General features: G+C 46.3%; 1 protein-coding gene across 2 annotated transcripts; it reads right to left on the bottom strand.

The window, feature by feature from the left end:
* Positions 1-584: 584 nt before the first annotated feature.
* RAB14 (RAB14, member RAS oncogene family) lies at positions 585-15,286 on the bottom strand. 2 transcript variants are annotated; one of them, XM_032130690.1, is made up of 8 exons: positions 15,115-15,286; positions 8,093-8,151; positions 7,135-7,188; positions 5,529-5,706; positions 4,403-4,469; positions 3,486-3,573; positions 3,137-3,167; positions 585-2,511 (listed from the first exon to the last, which is right to left on the bottom strand). In XM_032130690.1, the coding sequence occupies exons 2-8, from the start codon at positions 8,142-8,144 to the stop codon at positions 2,334-2,336; spliced, it is 648 nt and encodes a 215-aa protein (XP_031986581.1). In that variant the 5' UTR covers positions 8,145-8,151; positions 15,115-15,286; the 3' UTR covers positions 585-2,333. The 2 variants fall into 2 exon arrangements, with proteins under 2 accessions (XP_031986581.1, XP_031986582.1); XM_032130691.1 differs by lacking the exon at positions 15,115-15,286 and adding an exon at positions 11,886-11,976.
* Between the last annotated feature and the right edge of the window lie 6,555 nt (positions 15,287-21,841).

The raw sequence follows: 21,841 nt of genomic DNA, 5'->3' as shown, positions 1-21,841 counted from the left end.
CAGCCCTGGACAGTGGCAATGCTCCGAGTGCTGGGGCTCCTCCTTGCAGGACCGTGTCCAACACTGGCATTTCTGTCCTTGTACCTCTTCATGGCTGCTGAGTGAGCAGCTCTTGCTCTCCTGAGGCTTGGCTGCGTCACTTGTTGGCTGCATCACTTGTCTGAAGCAGGTGGATACAGATAATGGCTTCTTAACAAAATTACAATCAACTTACTCCTACTTCGTGGAGGACAAGCCACTTTGTAAATCCTTCAGGCAGCAGGACAACACAGGCCAGGGGCTGTGCAGTGACTGTCCCAGCCCTCCCCACCCTTTCCTGGGGACAGGCTTTGGCATCACTCTCAGTCTTGCCCTTTCTCATCCTCATTAGAGATAACATTTTTCTATGCAGCATCACCAAGCCATTGTCCGAGTTCACTGGGAACAAACACCACCCTGCCCTGCTTCCCTTAGAGAACAGCTTTGGGCTCTGGGAACCCCTCTGAAGTTTGTGCCAAGTAAGGCCCAGGGTAAAGGTTGAGCACAAATCGAGCTCTCCCCCTTGGAGGTCCCACTGTCAGCACAGAGTAACACACAGCAGGGACGTTTATCTAGATACAGGTACTTTATTTACAAATATTTAGATTAATAGCATTGTTACATCAAATGAGGAGTACAGCAGTCCAAACAGATCCTTTCTGTGACAGAAACAATAAGACCTACTGTAACTTACTCTGGGAGTACAGGTATTGCACCTCAACAAGCTGTAGTCATTACAACACTGACTTCACATCAGCAGCAGGTCGTGGTCCCTGGGCAAACCCTGGTGCAGCCTTGGGTTAAGCAGGATGCAGGAGCTGGAGATCTTGAACATACCCATCTACTGAGGAACAGGAGTTAAAAAAGGACTAACCAGACAAAACAAAGGGACAGCACACAAGTTACCCAAATCCTATTGTCTGCACATTCCAGTTTTGGCTTTTATTTAACATTGACTGTACAATACTCTGGTACCACTGGTTACTTACAAGTCTGAACATTGTACAGTTTTAGTGTCTAGAGAGGGATTTTCAGACTACTTTGTATTTGAAATGCTGCAATAAGCCTGCTGTGGGACATTGGATTGTGGTTAAGCACTTACCCCCTTCCATTTTTAAACCATGTGAGGTTTTCCAGGTGAAGCTGCGTAAGGAGCCACAGTAAAACCCCACATTAGTGCAGCAACCATGTGACACCCCCTCACACACAAGCCAGGCTGTGGCACCCCAGGAAGGATGTACCTGAAGGCTTGAAGCAAAACCCTTTAAAGAAACCCCTCACACAGCACTGTTAAAAAAATACAAGAGTAGTTAAAAATCCCTAGAGAGCACATGTTGTTCCAACTGTCCAGTTCAGCCTCTGCCCATTCCCAAAGTTACAGGTGTAAAAGCAGGAGGTGTGCGAGAGCCCGGCCACGGCTGAAGCCCGAGAATGCCAAAGAGAAGCAGGTAGAGCACTGCTGAGTGCCGAGGGGAGGATTGCACAGTGCAGAGATGAGAGCCCCACTAGTGTTAACGTCTGTGTCCCCCAGCACCGTGGGGACCCTGTGAGTGATGCCCAGCAGCTGCAGCCACAGCTGGGCTGTGCTGCCAGGGGGGCACAGAGAGCTCAGACTGTACAAAACGGGGGGTTCTTACACACTGCTCTAATGCCAGGCATCATTTTCTTCATTAAAATCATATACACAGGATGTATTTAACTGTTAGCTCAGTTCCTTCAAATTTTATACATATTTACGTTCTGTTAACAAAGGTAAAGGATAAAAGTGGCAAAAAAAATGACGTAAAGCAATTGAGCACAAGAATGAAGAGATCACTTCCCTGCGCCACCCCGACCCCAGCACATCCCACAGGGAATTCTTCCAACAAAAGCACATCATTACAGAGCCCCTCGCTACCATCGGAAGTCATTTCACAGCAAAAACTTATCCTTTACTACGGACAGCTCGAACAGTTAGAGGTGGGGAAGAAAGGCCAAAGAACCATAAAATAAACCATACAAGACAAAGCCCTGCGAAAGTGTAAAATCAGGAGTCCGGCATCAGTGCTCAGTTTAAATTATGTATCGGTGACACTATCACAAGGACAATCAAGGAAAAAAAAAACTTCTAGATTTACCATGCAGGAGAGGTTTTATTACTCTACTTGCCTTTGATAACCTGATTACATCTAAAGTTGTTTAGCAGTTTAGTACTGTGTTAAACTTGTCTCAGAGTTTTAATTAAACCCAGTAAGATGTACAGAAGATGGGGAAGCGGTCAAAAGCACCACTCCCTAGCCAGAGGTGAGGGGTCAGGAGGAGCCACGGAGGGGTCACTAGCAGCCACAGCCTTCTCTCTGGGGCTGGGGTTCGCTCGTTAGCCGCCCCCCCTGCGGGGCTGACGGTTTGTGCTGTACGCCCGACTCGGCCGCGTTCAGGTCCAGGCTTCCGTCTTGGATGTTCTGGTAGATTTTCTTGGCAGCCTCCAGGAACGCGTCCTCCACGTTCTCTCCACTGCAAGAGAGCAGCAGAAGTTACTGGGGCTGAGTGCTGCTTCTGGAGGGAGCTGGGCAGCCTGGGACCTGACGGGCACTGCCCCGTCCTCTTCCAGCCCAACAACCCAGTCCCGGGACAGGGCAATGCCCTCCCTGGTCACTACAGCCATCAGCACCAGCCCGGAATATGGAATATGTGCCAAAGCACTGAGGAGCAAAAAATAAGCCAAGGCATTGAGCTACGTGCACAGGGCAGTTCTGACAGAGGCTTAAAGACAAGGGAGCCACTATGGATCAAAATCTCTTTTTGTTACAAAGTTCTGCTCTGACAGGTGGCAGTGGGAGCCACATTTCCTGGTGGCCCTGGAAACACAGTGACACAGCCGGCCCCAAGCATGGCACAGCAATTCTTCACTTAGTGGAGGGACTGGTCGTTGCCTTCAAACCAAACTTTCAGCTCTGAACACCCGGGGGAAGGAACCCTTTACCCACATGAACACATTCCACACTCAAATAAGGCCTGAAATCCCAATCAGTTCATTTGAATTCAACCAGTCTTTGCCTGAAATGCAGCCAGAGGTCTCAGTTCCAAGTTACTTTCAAGTCAAAGCAAACAGACCAATGCGAGCAGTCCAGTCACTTACGTTTTTGCACTTGCTTCAAGGAACAATAAACCTGTTCAGAGACAGAGGTTTAAGTCAGTGCACAACACACCTCAAACGACCCAAAGTCAGACACATCATGACCTTCCCATTACATGCAAGACACTATTTTAGTACTGAACAAGGTTTTGTGACTATGTTAAGGCATCAACGCCAGCATTTCTAGAACTAAGCACAATTAGCACTATGCCAGACTGCCTGAGGCACAGCAGGAGTTTGTACATACAATTCCATGACTCTGAAGTGTAAGCTTGCAGCTATCAATGCTGAGGAATCACTTTAACATCACTATCTTGTAGGAAATGTACCAGCTCAAGAGAAAAAAACACACCATTTTCTTCAGCAAATTGTTTGGCTTCTTCATATGTAACATCCCTCTGTGCTTCCAGGTCTGCTTTGTTTCCTATGAGGATTATCACCTGGGTCAGGAGAGACAAAGTTAGTCTGGGAAAAAGCTTATGAGCCCTTTCACTGCCACCTTCATTATTAATGAGACTTTTTAAAAAAACAAAGGGAAATATGCAGAGCAGATTATCTACAGAAGCCATGCTCCTTCTGGAGAACTCTGCTCTAGCATTCCCCACTTTGGGAAAGCAGGAGCAGCATCTCCAGCTGTCACTTTCCAAGGCTTTAGGATGTTCTCATGAGATGAGGTCCTAAAAAGCAGTGGTGCTGCTCTTTACTCACGAGAGCCATACCCTGAGCCACCTCTTGTGTTTGTTTAAACAGCTGCTAATCCAGACAATCTTTGAAGTTTTCTCTCATCACAGTATAGATTTCTCATCAGTTTGGTGCTAAGGTATTTTAGAGGCATTCAGGAACAGGCTGAAGAACGACAGCTCTGTGATATGGGCAGAGAGACCCAGAAGAATCTTCCTCCACAAAACCTGGTCAGCTTTTGCTGGAGATCCAATTTACATTCCAACCTAAGGACAGCATTCACCTCATTACTGACAAAGCAAGGAGTAACACAAGTCAAGGCTGGTCCAGATTTCATCCCAATTTTGTCTCCAACTGCTTCAAATAGACCCTGAAAGGTGAGTGGCACAAGAAGACTTTTAGAAGAAGCCATTTTGCTCCAGCTGCAGTAAGGGAAGTGAATCACTGCACTCTGCAAGTGGGAACAGGAGCAGCAGAGAGAACACAGGCAGCTCTTGCAGAGACCACTGCAGTGCTTTGGCCTGAGCCTCCCACCTCTTGCTCAGGGAGAAGCAATCTTGCTTTTAAGCTAAATGAAGTCCAACTTACAGTATTTGGATTGGTGAGGTTCCTTGCATCTGTCAGCCAGCTGCTTAAGTGATTATACGTACTTCTTCTGCAAAGAATCAAGAGAGGACAGTTTTAGCCTTTTATAAAATATTTAGGTGCCAACAGCAGAGTCAGCATCCAAACACAGCAACATCCATCATCCCTGTTCTTCTCCCCACGTCAAGACAGACAAAGAAGCAGCAGTGTGGACTCTCAAACTCAAGTCAAGTTTAAACCCCTGGAGCAGCTCTTACACCACCAGTGGAAAGCCAGCCCAATTCCCACTGCTAGCACACAGCTCTGCACACAGACAATGCTGATGCTGTTCTGTACAGAACACATTGAAGGGTTTCCTGTCAAATACTCTTACAGAACACAGTGCAGCAGAACAGCACTTCGGTAACAAACTGCAGAAGCTCATATTTTACTCAAGATTTGCACAAACAGGAAATACACCTACATATGCAGGAAAAACAAAGAAGTGCCTGAAGAATATCAAGAACAGCCCCAGTGGAAGATGAGAGACGTGTGAAAGCAAAAGTATCTCAATGCATCTGATGCATTATTTTTTCAGCAGCATCTTTAGTTTTCACCTCTAGAGGAAGCCAGGATAGCTCCTGTGCAGGAGCAGGCTGCTGGGGAAGAGGCCCAGGGTCAGGCTGAGGCCAGGCTCTCTCCCCACCACACCCCAGGCAGTTCCACGCGTTCACTGCGGCACAGCCGTGCTCTGGGCTGGGCCCACTGAGGACACCCCTGCCAGGTGAGCAGCGCTGCCACTGCCTCCACAGCAGCAAAATCCATGTGCTGAAGAGCAGATTCTAAGGACAAAGCCAGTTCTTTAAAACAGCTTCAACACAGGCAGGCACAGCTTGAAATGGCAAACTCCTCAGGCTCAGCAGCAGCGAGATCTTCCAAGAAAAGCAGCTCACATCATTCCCTGTGTCTCACGTGCAGCTCTTTAAGTAGTGGGGTATTTAGATAAGGTGTAGCAGGCATCACACACCAGGATGCTGCTCATCCAGGCACACACAGAGCCTTTGAGCCACAGGGAAAGACAGACAGACAGAACTCACAGGGCTGTGCATCCCAACCTCACCAAGCACACCCAGAGCTCTGCTGCCCTTACCTGGTGATGTCGTAGACCATGAGAGCTCCTGCTGCTCCTCTGTAGTAGCTTCGTGTGACAGCCCTGAATCTCTCTTGTCCTGCTGTATCCCAAATCTGTAGTTTAATTTTTTGGCCACTAACTTCAATTATTCTTGTGCCAAATTCAACACCAATTGTGTGGGGACAGTCTGCCATAACTGTCATGAAAAATAAGAGCAAAGATCAGATCTTCCTAAGACAATGTTTCCTTGCTACAAAGATACGACTACCACAAGTTTTCAGTTATCTTTACTAGTTTTTCAGTCTCTAAAAAAGCATTTTTACAGCTACAGTTCCCAAACTGCATCACTTAACCAGAAATAAAACGCTGTATTTCCTGAGCTGTTGTTAGTTTTGAAAACAGTTATAAAATTCCTTGCCTTCTCTGCTGCTCTTTGGCCATACATAGCAGAAGGCACCAAGTCAGCTGATTCCCAGTCTATCCTTGCAGAAACGGTGAACTATTTTAATGCAGTAGGAAAAGATAATTTTTAGGGAATTACCAAGAAAGATACAGTTAAAAAGCGTGTCACATCTTCAAAAACAAATGCCAAAGTTGGTTCAGACAGGACAACAGCATGACTGTCCACAGGAAAACGCCAGTTTCATAAGTAGCTACAAACACACCAAATCAAGTCCAAAAAGGCATCTTTCTAGTTATGATAAACTCATGTTAATAAGCTCATCTTTGAGAAAGATCAAGAAAATACAGACAGGATGCCACCTAGAGTTAGTGGCAGTCTCACAGCAGAGGTGTTTGGCACGTTAGTTTGGTTGTACTGCTTTGGCTTGGTGCTCACAGAGTAAGAACATTCTCCTCATGGAGAAACTGACCATGTGCAAAATGGCATTTAAATAATTGGCTGATACTACATTTTCATTAAAAACAACAATCAGAAATCCCTATTTCTACTAGAAAACAAGTATTTTAACTGCAGCTTCTACCCACTTGTTACCCCATCACAAGTAGCACATGGTGATGCCTGTACTGATAAATACCTACAGACTTACTCACTGAGTGAGGTCACAGCTGCTGCAAACCCCAATGCAACACACACGAGGAAGAAGTGAAGCTAATTCTTAATTAGTGATGATACCATACATGAGAAAATGTTTCAGCTGGGAGAGACTGCAGCAAGCCCTAAACACCATCACCCAGAGCAGGCCAAGTGTCCTGCAGGGCTGCTTAAGGCTGCAAACAAGGACTCAAAGAAAAATCATTGTTCTCCTTTTGAACTCCTTAACAGCACTAAAAACTCCAACTGCTTGTGATCAAGCTACACCAATACTGAAGACATGCGAAGTTCAGTCAAGAAATTTCTCTTTGTTCATATCAAAATCCACAGAAAAGCTGTTAAATCAGATCCAGTCCTCCCACTCCTCACAGGCAGGACTGGCTGGAGCAGGTTTTGCCATTACTACATCAACATTTGTTTCTGCATCTGCTGAAGTCAAACCAAAACTGTGACCCAGTACAATCCAAACTCAGAGTAAGACACCAAATCGAGCTCATGCACGATGGAAACAGGCAGGAAAAAGGGATGAAGGTGTCAGGTAGAATAACTATCATGAACTGCAATACTCACACTTCTTTTCTGTGAATTGATGAAGCAAACAGGACTTTCCTACACCCATGTCCCCTGTTACAGAAAGAATAGTTAAATCATTGTTGCAACAAGCACATCTTCTTCATCCCACACAACAAATGGCACAGAGACATTCATTTCTCAGGTCAGATGGGCAGCGTTCTATCCCTGGCTACATCCTCCCATTTATCAACTTTGGCACTAAAGCTCTGGTCACAGGAACAGGCCTGCAAGTGAGAGTGGAGCAGAACACTCAAGAATTAAGTTAATTTGTATTACTGATTTTACAACTGGATCTCACAAGGTTATAAAAAGGACATCTGAAGAAACTAAAATGTAAAATACACTTGGTTCTTGCTCCTTCCTTACTTGCAATTACCAGTAAGAACATCAAAAATACTGACAACCATCCAGAACACCCCAAGAAATTGCTCCATTTCCACTGATCCTCTTGCGCAATGCCAAGAGTGAGAGACAGCAAGATCTTTTAAGAACCAACTTTTCCAGAGGCTGAGCCTGTCACAGCAGCCTGACTACAAACCTGTACAATAACACTGCAGATCATTTACACCTACACAAGGTCATTAACAATTAAACAATTAACAGCAAGACCAGTTCTTCCAGGATAGCAATAAATGCAATCCCTGAGAGTCCCTGACTAAGCAGCCAAGGAAGGTGCAGCTAAAAGCAACATTTAAACACAAAAATATAGCCTGACAGAGATTTATAAGCCTCATGCAACCGTTTCCGATCAGCACTTGTGCCTTCAACATAAACTCCAAAACCTTTGAGATTAATGATGCAAAATGCTCCAGTAAATGCTAAAGCTGTAGAGAAATGTGGTGACCTGTGAGGACTGAGGTGGGACAAGCACCTACTGAAAGCAGCATGGCACAGCCACAGGCATCTCAGGTATCCACACAGCAACATGAACAGGTGTGTGCCCACTGGTACTTACCAATAATGATGTACTTAAAGATGTAAGAATAGTTGTAAGGTGCAGTTGCCATTGTGGCACTAAAATAAAAAATAGAACGCATCAGAACTGATACTTGTTCACCAAATTCAAGCCAATTCATCCAGTTTAGTTCATCTAAGCAAAAAAATTCCCGCTTCCTCTCCCCCCACAACAACCCTTTCATTCACAGTTCAAATTTGTGTAGTTCCCCACAGTCACTGAATTAGTGGCACAGACAGCCAGCAAAGTTCCCACACCGTTTGCTCTGAGCCCCTGTCAGTAAAGCCTCCAAGCAGAAACATGCTCTGAGGTAGTACTGACAATCAGTAGACTGATTAGATAAGAAAGACTTAAAGCTGTTGAAAAGCTCAGTCCCTCCTTGCTCTGCACAGTCACGGCCAGACCAGCGCTCACCCGCCAAAGAGCTGATGTATGAACTGAAAATAAAATCTGACTCCAGCACAAAATCTGAAGAGATTTAACAAAACCAGCAAGTTGGAGCTATTACCTCACACTTTTGAGACTTGCAACAGCAAAAAAGGAAACAGTGCAGCTTGCAGCAAACAGCTAAGATTTAGAAGAATGCTGTAGCAGCGTTGACCGGGGTCTGGGGCGATGCTTGTCCATGTCAGAAAAGCAGTGCAAGCCACAAATCAGATGTTCAGGAAGTTAGTTAACATCTCTGTGGCTTTGTCAGCATGGCAGTGTTACAGCAAGGCTGCTGAGCAGTTTCTCTTTTTTAAAAAGCAGCCAAAGTACCTCTAATATTCCAGAATTTTCCTGTGCTTTCCTAAATGTCGAGGGAATTAGAACTGGCTTCAGCTGTTTAAATCTGCAAGGAGTAAAAGCTGACTTACCAACTAACACATCAGTTAGCCAGGATTACACATCTGTACGGGCCAGATGTTGCCAGTTAACATAAAAGATGGGAAATGCCTGCTTTTGTCCCCGGTTTTAAGTTAAACTGGATACACTGTGATCAGTCAAGCAAGTGGAAAATTTCTAGCAGGAATTCAGCGCTTCCCTTCCTGCTCCTGCATGGCAGATAGCCAGCCCTTACAAACACATGGTACTCCTTACAAGGAACATTGCTGGAGCCTAGAAAGATTTTCATTAGGTCATGTGTCATTCACATGACGAATGAAACCAGTACTGGAAAGAAATACAGAGGAAAGCTTACAGGCCTGGGACTTTCTCAAAAGCAAAGTACTGTTCCTTGAACCACGATTAATCCCTCTCAGTGAACTGCAGCAGTAAGAAAGGTGAACAAATCTCATTCCCAGCACAGAGCCAGCAGCCTCCGCTTCCCAGCGCAGAGATTTGAGGCAAACACGCTTATCTAGACCTCGGAGGGGGAACAACTCCCAGAGAAGTTAAGAAGGGTTTACTGAGTGCCAGGCGCTGCTCTGCACCTTGTCTTCCCTCCGTGCCTGGCTCAGGAGATGGAAACACTCAGTCCTTCTATCCCAAGCAGTATGTAAAGCACCTCTGCTAAGGCCTATATAGACACACGCTGTTCTACTAAACCAAGCTTATTCCAAGATAGGAAATAAAGTGGCAATTTTGGACAGTAATTCAGCAAGCAAGGCAGCAGCTTTACTGCCTTATTTCTTGGAAGAGTCCAGAGTTACAGTACCAGCTTCAACACGTGCACTGGTTATTTTCAACAGCAGTAAATAAAGACAAGTCACTGCTCCATATTGAGTTCTAAATGAATGTATCACTGTGGAAACAACCAGTCCTTCAAGTTTCCTGAACATCTTCACACATTATGTTTTTCTTCTTCTCCAGCATGTCCCAGCACGGTAAACTGGGCATGCAAAGCACGTGTTCTTGCAGGACACTTCACCTGCCACTTGCCTTCTGAGCAGAGGCAGGACCAGCATGCTCACAGCTCAGCTCCATTTGATGGCACACAGGGCTAAACTGAGGGTTTACAAGGTAACTGGAAGTATAAAAAAGAGCTTGAAAAAGCTGATTTATACATGCAAGTACTTCAGGAGGAGAGCAGGAACAGCACCATGTTCCACAGAAAACAGCTGGGTGTTACAGCCACAAGACACCAAGAGCACCAGTATGGACCAAAGATTTGTGCATTCTGAGGATGGAAATATCCAGTAACCTATGCTGTTAAAAACCCCAAACCAACCAACCAGCATCATGAACTCCAAGACAGGGAACCAACCACTCGTGGGGCTATGAAAGCTGCAGAAGGCTGGGTGCCCTCTCTTCTTCCCAAGACCAGGGAGGCCAAGGAATGTCAAGTACTCACAAACACAGGGAAGTTTCATGTTTCTGAGCACGACTCTAGGATATCACCATATGGTAAACAACATTGTGGTGCTGTGCTGTTCCAACCAGGGGGGAAATGCATCCTGCTATCCAAGTGTGTAAGTGGCATCACTGGAAAGTGAGGAGGACTTTAATAAAGCACGGAGAAACTGCAAACTCAGTGCAGTCTATAACAAACTGAATTTGAAGCGAGTCTCAACTAGACCTTCATTGCTAAATATACAGCTCTGTTTATTTGTCAGACTGTTTCTGTTTGCTGAGATATGTCTATTTCCATTATGCCCTTTAAGTTAGAAAGTCTAACTATGCTATTTCAATGCAAAAAACCATTGATATTGCATTTATTCCAAGGGTCACATTACAGAAAAGATTCTGAAATACTCCAAACCATTAGTAAAGGTCAGGATTTTTTTCTGGAGAACAGATGACTCCTTTAAATAAAAAATAAAATAAACACCCAAACAATACTAAAACAACCAAATAAGAAACTTTTAAATGCTCAAATTCCAGTAAGGATTAGCAGGAATTCAAGCTGCACTCAGATCTTGGAATAAAAGTGATATTCCACAAGGACTCTGTGCTGAAGGAGACAAAAAAAAATGCAACAAACTAAACACAGAAACCCTGCTGAGAATTCAGCCTTGGAAAACTGACCACCTCAGCATTTGCTGCAGACGAAAGAAGGAAGTCCAGACAAGAACAGGGCACAACAGGGGTCAGTAAATTCTAAACTATCAGCTACATGTCAATGCAAGGCGTTGATATGTTGATAACCATCACCCATCTGTAAAAACTCGAGTTCTGCCTCCACCCTCTCTGTTCCAGACATGTGAATCTCAGTAGTTCCAATATGGGGGGATGGGGCTTTCCTCTTGGGAGAGCTGCGAGGGCAAGAACTGCAGGGCTGAGGAAGTTGCACATAAATATCCACAGCTCAGCCTCGGCCACTGCTGGCATTGTGCACTATGACATCAAAGTTAAGCAGCCATGAATTTACTGTTAAAAGAAAGCAGAAGTTTAGTCTGGGAGCTTGGCCTACCTGCCATCCTTCTTCCGGGAAAGTCTGCCAGCTCGGAGCAAGCTTTGGCTCCCTTCTCCCAGGTAAGGCTGCCCTGGAGCCCAGAGCATTATTGCAGGATGGCCCCTGGCCAGAGGATCGTGCCTCACTATGCACAGATTTATGCTCATTTCAAAGCCTGTACAATTCATTTCTGCATTACATTAAGACTGGCAATTTTACAGTGAGCAGTGTCGCCAAATCCATTTTCCACATACCGACAACTTCTTTAATTTTAAATAAAAAGTTGAAGATGACCTTAATGAAGATACCAGTACATCTACCTCCTCTAATCAACAAGCACTACACAGATATTTAGAAATCTCACTGAAGCCTTATTTCAAGTATCAGCTACATCTGTACATCCTGAGATAAGATTGTTCTGGGCACACTGCTGTAACATTCTTTATCACAATAACATAACTGTAAATATCAGATTCATACCAGCCTTTGTGAGACTTGTGCAGTTCCTTCCAGCTCAAGGACACGGTTTTAACTCTTCACTGGATATAATTTGCATTGAGAAATGTAGTATCTGTATGCTCAACAAGAAGCAGATGTGTTATGAGACCAGAACCTGCATGCAGAGGGTTTATTAGACACTTCTGTGGTTCACACCATCAGCTGATGGATGGTCCATGTGCAGGGATGAGACCTGGGGAAAAAAAACTACAACCTTCAAACTCAGCACTGCCCAGTTTTTACTGGTTCCCTGCAAAGCACAGCACTCTGCAGCAGGGAACCACTGGTTAGTTACTCTGAAGCAAAAGGCATTTTGTAGTCCATCTGGCCAGCCAGGTGTTCTGTGCACCATTCTTCAATGGTGTGCAGCAGGAAAAGGCTCTCACAGTTGAAGCTGCAGACTTATTTCGATATTAATTAACAGACAACATTAAGATTGATAAGGGGGATGAGCTGGAGAGAGGTAGAATTGCTCATTTCACAATTGCACTTTTCCCCTGATAAAGGCTTTTGTCAAGCACACAAAACAATGTGGTTCAACTTGTACCTTACTTCAGCAGGCTACCAGAAGCAGTCTGTGAGTGCTTCAGTTGTGGTCATCTGTAAGATCACAGCACACTGGGAGGTAGTAACAGTTCTGTTATCAATTCATTCAGCCAAGCACTGAATTCCCATAGGTCTGTGTCCACAACAAGCTATGAGGTCTGCTACAATTAAATTCCACTGTGGTTCTCTCACTTTCACACACCAAAGACATTCACGTCTTCCTAAACCACATCAACATCTTGGCCTTCTTTAAGATGATGCTCTGCAGCCACCCTACTCTACTTATTTATTCATTTTTGCAGGCTTGGCTTTACAAAGCCCTGCTGTGCCTGATCCCTGAGAAGTGTCAGAGCCTGCTGCAGCCTTCACACCTGTCTGACAACATCACTTGTTGCTGGCCAGTTCCTTATTCATCCCTCAGCTCTTCCAGAGTCATCCTCCCTGGCTTCCCCCACTTGGATTTCACCAAAGCATCAAATTAGCACAAGACAGTAAATTTGGCTGAGCTGATCTTTGACACCCAGCAGCCTCTGTGAGCTGCTGTCCAGGATCACTTTGCATTTCCGTATTATTCCCACACCCAGTACTCTTTCCCTGACAGCACACGAGGCCTGCAGGCTCTGGGGCTCAGACCCACCAGCTGCAGCCCTGCAGAGCCCTTTCCAGGCTGTTCTTGAAGAAATGCATTTGATACACTCCTCAATCATATGGAACACCTTAACCCAGCCTGAAGCCTAGAAGGTTTTTCTAAAGGCTTCACAGGCCTTCACTTCTCCTTCCTACAGGAGGAATTTCGTCTTTATTTTTAAATCAAAGCTATATATCACACTACCTTCACTTTCTGACTTTCCTCACCAGCTCTATAGTCACACCCATGTTGTGCTGGTTATCCTTTTACTGGTTTCACATACTGCTTCATTAACTTACTCCATTTTGCTTCCTAAACTTCCTGCATTTATATGTGCACACCTCAATTCTCCCTAACCACACCCCAGCAGCAGGGCTGACCTAATCACTGCATACCTGTCCTCCTCAGCTCGAGCACCTTCTGCCATGTCCCTCCTCTCAGCCATCCTTCATCTACTTGTATTTTCTCACTTATCCCACTCTCCTCTTCCTACAGAACACTCCAACCTGTAGCACATGTCTGTTCACAGCAGGAGAACAGAGGTCCAGAGACATCAGGTAAATTTGGGACAGTATATACAAAACCAGAAGAGTTTTCTGTCATTCCAACAAATCAGAACAACACTCTGCGTCATCACCTTGGAAAACAAAAGTCACAGACATTTTAGGTAAAAATTAACTAAGATCCACCTCCTGTTTCAGGAAGATACAGCAAAATGAGAACCAATCACAAGCAGGTTTCATTAGATGCCCAGGAGTGAGCAGGTAATTTTAAAATGTTATTTACATTTTACATCCCAGTACCTCCAGTAGAACAGGTTTGTTTCCAAACTGCTGTCCTTCATAAGAACTCTTTTTTTTTTTTTTTTTGTTATTCATAAAATGAGAAAGGAAAAGAGGAACTTCTTCCTTCCACTCAGATTTATGACATTTTCAAATCCCTACAGGAAGCTAGCAAATTCCTTTCTAAACCGTATTAAATTGTGACATTTAGTAATTAAATTCCCCAAGGTTTGTATTTTCTTCATTCCCGAGCAATGCCCAAGCACAAGGGCCCCTCAGTCCAAACCACGACAGGAATCAATCCCGGCCAATACTTTCCATAGGATAACATCTGGCTCCCGAAAAGGATGTGGTGACTTGGGGTTTGATATCATTTAGGATACAGTCAACCTGAGTAAATCTTGTTCGCTAAGGGGTTCTGTTACCTCTGAAAGACGTCCCAACAACACAGATCTACCCCGTTTCAAAGCAAAGGCCACACCAAGTAACCTCCAGAGACACTGCCAGAGACACCCCAATGCAGTCACCCACCTCTTCCTGGCTTTAGTACAAGGATAATTCAGTACAACTCCAAGAGAAAGCTCCCAACAGATGTTGTACATACTTAAAGTGTGCTGCAAACAGGCAATGAACAGTTAGGAGAAAGAACAAAATTTCACTCTGTTTAGCCTAAATAAGCTTTGACAAAAGAAACAGCCTAGAATACTTTCACTGCTTTCTCAAATAGGAAGTGGCTTTTCCTTCAACCCTCAAAGCCATTTTTCTGTCAAAGTTCATGACGGCACACGTCAATATAACAACTAAAAGCAGAGATAACACTGCACATCAGCCACATATACGCTACAATATACACATACACACCCTACGTGCAACTGCAACAGCTCGTAAGGGGGAGATATAGAAACATATATATATAAATATCGCCTGTGTTTGCTGGTGGCGTTGCCGACTGTGCAGTGCAGAGGAGCAGTGGGAGGCGGCGGTGACACAGAGCAAAGCGGCCTAGTCCTGCCCGGCAGCCTCACCCCTCTCGGCCCGGCCGCCCCCTCCCCTCCCTGCCGGCCCCGGAGCCCGCCCGCAGCGTCCTCGGGGCCGCACGGCGCCCCGCGGGCCCGCCGGGCCGCGGCTCGGGGAAGCACCGGGACGAAGCGCCGCCGACCGGGACCCGCCCCGGTCCGCCCGGCCCGGTGGAGCCTCGGCACGGGGCCTGGCGCGGCAGGCCCGGCCGGGCGGGCGCCCCTCCGGACCCCCGTACCTGTGGCTCGGGGCTCAGGGAGCTGTGCAGCGCGGCTGTGCGGGCGGTGCCCCGCAGGCTCTGTGGCTCGGCTCGGTCCGGGCTCGCTCCGCTGCCTCAGACGCGGCTCCGCTGCGCCCCCATCACCCCCGCAGCCAAGATGGCGGCGCCCCTCGCACGGGGTTTCCCCTCCCACTCTCGACGGGCGCCGGGGCCGCACAAAGAGTGGGCGCGAGGGCGCCGCAGCGCAGCCAATCACGGCGGCCGCTGCCCGGCGAGGCCCCGCCCATCCCGCCGGCGCGAGGGGAGGGGCCGGGAGGGGCGGGAGCGCGCGCTCGCGGCGGGCGGCGGGGCGGGGCCGGGGGCGGGGCCGCGCGGGAGCGGCGCGAGGGGCGGGGCGGGGCGCGGCGGGAGCGCGCGCGCCCTCAGGCGGAGGAGGAGGCGCGGCGGCGCCTCGGGGCGGAGCGGGGCCTCGGGCACCGCGGAAAATCCCGGATTTCCGCGCTTTTCTTCGTGGAAAAGTGGGAGTGACTCGCCCGGAAGCTCCAACTCGCCGGGAAATGGTGCGAACGGGAGCAGCCCGGCACGGTGCAGGTACAGGGCTGTAGAACAGTGTCCAACATCTCTGAGGGGCTGCAGAGCTCGGCGTCTGTCTCCAGTAACATCATCGGGTGCTTTGCCCTGTCCCGTGAAATTCTCTGAGTTATTAATTTGGGCTTTGATTATTTTGAGTAGGCTTTTTAAACACTTGTGGCAGGCGATACTAAAAACCTAAAACCACCATATACTGCCCAAATCTCACAGCTCAAGGGATTCAAAATATAAATCGGTGGTTCAGGAGATGAAAAACTGTATCAAAAAATTTCCCCAATAAGGATTTTCAGTCCCACACATTTTGAAAAGCATCGAATTCTGTTGTGTATCAGTGTCCAAGATTCAAATTGCAGCTTCCCCCCTGCTATAACAGTTTCTGTGGCAATATTTTCCCGGAATGGGCATTTTCCATCTCCATTACTGTAACATTACTAATTCAATTTTCTTAGTGCAGCAACATCCAGGGAATCCTCTGCTTTCCATGAATCAGCCACCCCCTAATTATTGCTCAACCTCTACCAGGGAAACACTGCATGGTAGATAACACTCCACGTTATCTGGGCAGAAACCTCACACAGAGTGAAAAGCACTGATGAAAAACAATTAGAATTTTTTTCCCCTTTATCTACATAGTAAATAAATAAATAATGGAATCTCTTGAGTAATAAAAAGGTAAGATTTAATAGAAAAATACAAAATCTGCTGGTGATGTAGTACAGGTGTAGGACTCCTGTCAGTTATTGTCAGGGTTCTAACTTCAAAACGGATAACACTGTGCAACAGAATCCTTTTCAAGTTTTGCAAGACCTTATATGGAGTGACTTTTACTAGAAAAATAGGTCAAAACAAGCCAGTGAGAATGATTTCCACGAGAGGGAGTCTTTACACGGAAAATGACCTGACTGTTGTGACACAGTTGCAGTCTGGTTTACTGACTTGAAAAAAATACACTTCCTTGGTATTGCCCCAAATATTAATACTAACACAGACACTGTAATGAGAGGTTTTAAAATGCAGAGTTGCTCAAATATCACACACAAAAATCCATTGAGTACTCTTCTATCTATGATCCAGTGTTGGTAGAGCCAGGCAGGCGGGGTGAGCTTCCCTGTTTGTACAAGGTGGAATTCATGGCAGGTAATTATTGCTGTTATCTATGGAAAGGGCAACGGGCTGCACAGCCTGCCAAGGGTGGGAGCGGCTGATTGGAGCAGCAGCTTCTTTTCCAGTGGAAATTCCAAGCAGCCCTTTCCCCCAGGCAGGCTCCTCTAGCTCCCCGTGGGGTTTGCTCACCCCGCTGCCATAAAAGTGAAGCAGAACATTGCACCTCTCCAGTCACGCTCACAGGGTGGCATTTCCCCCTCCAGTGGCCATGGAGACATCTCCAGGATTACTCAACAGCTCTGAAAATCATTTTTATCTGGAGTCTGGCTTGTAAGGAATTTTAATTGTGAACAGAAACGAGAAGCAGTTTTGGAATAGAATTACTTTTTGTTTCTTACCTGCAACAAAAGTAAAAGTCATTACCTAAATATGAGTAAGATTCAGTTTTTAAACTGAAATTCCCTAATATATTTTATGTAAAACTGCCTTCCTTTCTGAGATGATGTAAAAGGCAATACAGTTGCTTCAAAACTCCTGGTTTTGAATAGCTTTATATGCTCTGCTCAAATATTCCTATAAAGTTTATAGTTCACAAAAGAGATGAGTGAGAAGGATCGAGTAACAGCATCTGCATTTCTTTGATTCTTTATTCTTGTGAGTGCTTGAAAGCCTGCAGCAGTTTTTCAACAACAGTTATTGAGAAAAGGCTGACTTCAGCCCGTTCATTGTGAACATCTGGACAGAACCTAACAACAGTAATTAAAACCCACTAAATTGGTAACAATACCAAATTGCCTGGGATGAAATCCTGCTCTATCGTCCCACCCTTCCCTGTGGATTTCTGCTGGGTCAGTTCACTCATGAAAAGCCTTTTCTACGTGTCTCTTTCTGAGGTCTCTGTCAAGAGAGAACAGCATCCAAATTTTCTGGTCACGTGAGCCTTGCTCTTGGGTTTATTTTTGTACCACAAACCCCAGGAAAAGTAAAGACTCCGAGTTGATAGAAGGTTTGAGAATTTTCTTCTTTTCAAATAAATTACATAGAGTGATCTATAGTATCTAAATATGAAAATATCTAAAAATCTAAATATGATTAAATTACACATCAGCATTCATGAAGAACGTGAAATTGAATGGATTTTTTTATCTGCAACACTCTGTTTTCCCTGAGGACAGCAGTAAGGAGGCCAAACTGTCAGAATTTAAACTGTCAGGCCGCAAACAGTCAGTAAAAGGTAGCTAAAGTCAGGTTTGTCTGTCTGTCTTCTTCCCCTGAACCCCAACTTCATCTTCTGGCTTTGCTCAAGTTTCTCTAGACAGAGACAGAAGGGAGAAACATGGGATTTTTCAGGAACTAGTTTGAAATACACTTCTGTGGGAGTTGATCACGTAACACTGGATTGGTCACAGATGACTAACTGGTCTTTACTTGTATCTTATTTTTGAGTTGCCCAGTTCTCCTTTCATCTCTTACCATTTCAGTTTTGTGGTGTCTGTAGAAATGTTCCTGTGGTCATTTTTTTTTTTTTAGTTCCTTCTTTATCTTTTTTAGTTCCTTCATCTCATGTAAAATAGGCAGCCCAAGCCCACTGGCACTTCTACAGTCTCAAAGCTTCAAATTAAACTTATAAATGATAGAAAAACATTTGGGCCAGTGGTAATTCTGGTGCCAATAGATGCAGCTCAGCTGGATTCTCTCTGTCAGTATTTCATGGGAATGGCACTATGGAATGGAAGTGTGCCCCTTTCCACATGGATTTCAGCATTAATATTGAGAAATACTTCCAAATACATAACAGCAGTGAGCCCACTTGACAGGGTCAGTGCTCACCATGACTCCTTTTGTCCTGATAAAGATAAATCTGAGCTTTACTGACTTTAATTGACTTATTTTGAAGATCACCTTTCAGCTCTGATGCCTGGTTCACTTCTCCTTGAACGTAATCCTCAAGCATTCAAACTTCTACATGTCCTTAGCAAGTAGCTTCTATTGTAGCACAAAACCAAATTGTAGCAATAGAAATGCCTACAAAATACCAGCATCTGCTTTTCAAAGACATGCAGGTACTGTGGTTTTCCTGGCTGACATGACAACATGCCCAGAGACCAGATCCTGACAGTGGTGAAAGACTTTGTGAGTCAATCGTCTTGCACAAGGCAAGATTCGATCCACACAGAGCTGCTCCTGGACAGAAAGCAACCTCTGGAGCTGACAACAGCTTTACTTTGTGCCCCACTTCAGGGTGTTTCCCTGCTGAAAGGCTTTGCAAATGCAGAGCATAAAACTGCCACAGCACAAGTCTCCCTGAAAAACTTTCCGGCCTTCTCATCAATCACAGCGGTTTCTGAGGCTCTTCCTGACATCAAGAGACTCTCTTGGTTCTGCTCTAAATACATGTGTGCTTCTACATCTCACTCTCTGCTTCCTGAAAAGCAACTCCCTCAGCTGGTTCAGCGTGCCAAGATCACTTTTCTACCCTCAACAGCACAACTGGAGCTGTGTTTCCTGCTGAATAGTGGAAACAGAGACCTAAAATTTCCATGGAAACATTAACAGTACTTAAAGCAATTGAGCACAGTGTTTTTAAAAGGCTAAATCATTTTGCATTAATCATATTTGATGGACAGGTGAAGGATTTTTGGTTAGCTGTGTGGTGATGTTACAGATGCATGATATGATACGAACATGATGCAGAACATCAAGTAGATAAGTTATGAAAACAGAATCCGTGTGACTGTGGCACAGTGTCAGTACCTCTTTGTAAAGGATGTTCCTGATTTAATGAAAGGTTTGCTACTGCCCTGGCTATGCACAATTCTCCCAGACTGCAGAATCAAAATGGCAGATGGTTTTTAGCCCACCTAAAACATTCTGGTTACTAATGTTCTCATACACAAAAGCATAACAACAAACTTCTTCAGTTACAGCCATGACAGAGGAGAAATACCCACCGCTGGCTTTATCAATAACCATGTCATTGTTCCATACAATTCCAGCAGCAACTGGAGGCATTGTTGGTGGCATAGAAACCGTTTTTGTAAGAACCCATTCCAGGGTGGCACTGTCTCGGTACAGTGCTCCTCTCAAGAACACAAGACAGTTCTCTGATTACATGATGGAGAGAGGGAAAGAAAAACAACAGCTGTCTGTGGCTGTGCCTGCCTGTCTTAGATTTACCACAACTCACTTGTAGTGTCAAGGAAAAACTACATAAAAAATGCAGGAAGTTAGACATTTCTGTTGTTTGTGAGTGCTGTTGGAGATGTCCGACTCACTGTCAGATGTGTTATTACATATGATGTTTCACAGAAAGTGCTTCCTGGTAAATTGCTTTTAAGGATCATGTTCCTTTCTCAAACTTCAAACACAATAACCACGGGCGGGATGAGTGTGTTCTGTGGGATATTCCCAAGAGCATGAGCCATAAGGTCCATGTCTTTGTGGGTGTACTTAACAATATTCATGTAATTTAATGTTACACTAAACTTCTTAGGAGCTTAAATGGGTTATCTAACCAACAATTATAACTTGTTCCCTATGTCATCCCAGTTGGTTCCCCAGATCCCTACACTCACAGTGCCCAGGGGCGCTCGGTGTTGCAAGGAAGATGTTCTGAGGTACACTGTAGCTGGTGAGCATCAAAAATGGGCTTTGCGTGGCTCAGGGCCAACAAGCCATCTGTGCACACTTATCTGTGCATCCGCACGCTCATATCCCGGAGCACTGGCTGCAGGGACAGGGTGTCTATAAATAGGTGACGGGAAGGAAGAGGTCACTGGTCTCCAGGGCACTGCCAGCGCTGGCCCCAGCAGCGCTGCTCATCCTCCCTCCCTCGGGATCAGGGGCTGTGCGTGGACACTGACACCTCCCAGACCGCGTGGACGGGTTATTGGGACATCCCACACTATATCCTAGAATGGTGTTTGGTTAGTGACTGTTGTCCATAGGAGACTGTACTACAGGCCCCCTGTAGATGTGCTTTTGTGTGGACATGCCAATACCTGTATGAAAATTACAAAAACAAGCAATGAAATTCATATAACAAATCGTTAAAACAGTATCTGGAATTGAAGAGGTGGGAAGATGTGGCAGAAGCAAACTTATCCCAACAGCTGAGAGCAGTATGTCAAGAAACGGAAATATTTGCCAGTTAGTGCAAGGTCTTCCATACCACAAGGAAAATCTCAACTAAACAGAAAGTCAATCTGCCAGGGATAAAGTCAGGAAAAAGTTAGTAACATCCAGAGATGAGAACAAACCTCAGCATACAGACACTCGAGTTAAAGATTTGGAAGAAAAGTGGAAAAGGACAAGTTGGGAAGAGAGGCTGTGGCCACGCAGAGCTGGAAATGGGCGAACCAGCTCAGAGAAGAGATACTTATCACCCCCAAGTGCCCTGGGCAGAGACAATGACCCTGTGTGCGCTCAGCACGTGGAAGCTGTGCCCTCGCCGTGCTTGCTTTGCCTTCACCTCCTGCTATTGCCCGGTTCTGAGGGTCGAGTCCCCCGGCCCTGCTGCCTCGGCGCAGGGGACACGGCCCGAGCCTCCCACGGCACGGGAGAGAAGGGCGTCTTTGTTCGGAGCCTCAACACCCGCCTTGTTCCCTTGGGAGCAGCAGGGAGAGGACAGCAGGGGTACGGGAGCTCCGGGCGTTCCCTGGATTTGCTGGTGAGCATTTCCCGGGATGATGTACCTTGGCTCCAGTGGGGAGGCCGCAGGCAGCGGCGGCTCCATGGTGGCAGCGGAAGGGCAGGAGGGACCTGGCCATGGCAGGACTGGGGGACACTCGGTGGCTGAGGGGATGGGCAGGTCCGGGGGGGGCACGGGCGGTACCAGCATCATGTCTGGCCTCACCGCTGGTTAACTGGTGGTGCCAGGTTAACTGAGCCCAGGGTACCCGTGCCCAGGTGAGCCACGCCGGGGTCCCGGTGCCCGTGTCCCGGCGGTCCCGCAGCCGCGCCCAGGGAGGCGGGCGGCGGGGCGGAGGCGGGGGAGCTCCGGGTCCCGCCCCTGGGGCTGCCCGGCTCTGCCCGGCCCTGCCCGGCCCTG

Source organism: Corvus moneduloides, chromosome 21, assembly GCF_009650955.1.
Source record: "Corvus moneduloides isolate bCorMon1 chromosome 21, bCorMon1.pri, whole genome shotgun sequence".
In the NCBI taxonomy this organism is placed as follows: domain Eukaryota; kingdom Metazoa; phylum Chordata; class Aves; order Passeriformes; family Corvidae; genus Corvus; species Corvus moneduloides.
Note: the sequence above shows the minus strand (reverse complement) of the source record. Positions and strands in the feature narration are given on the sequence as shown.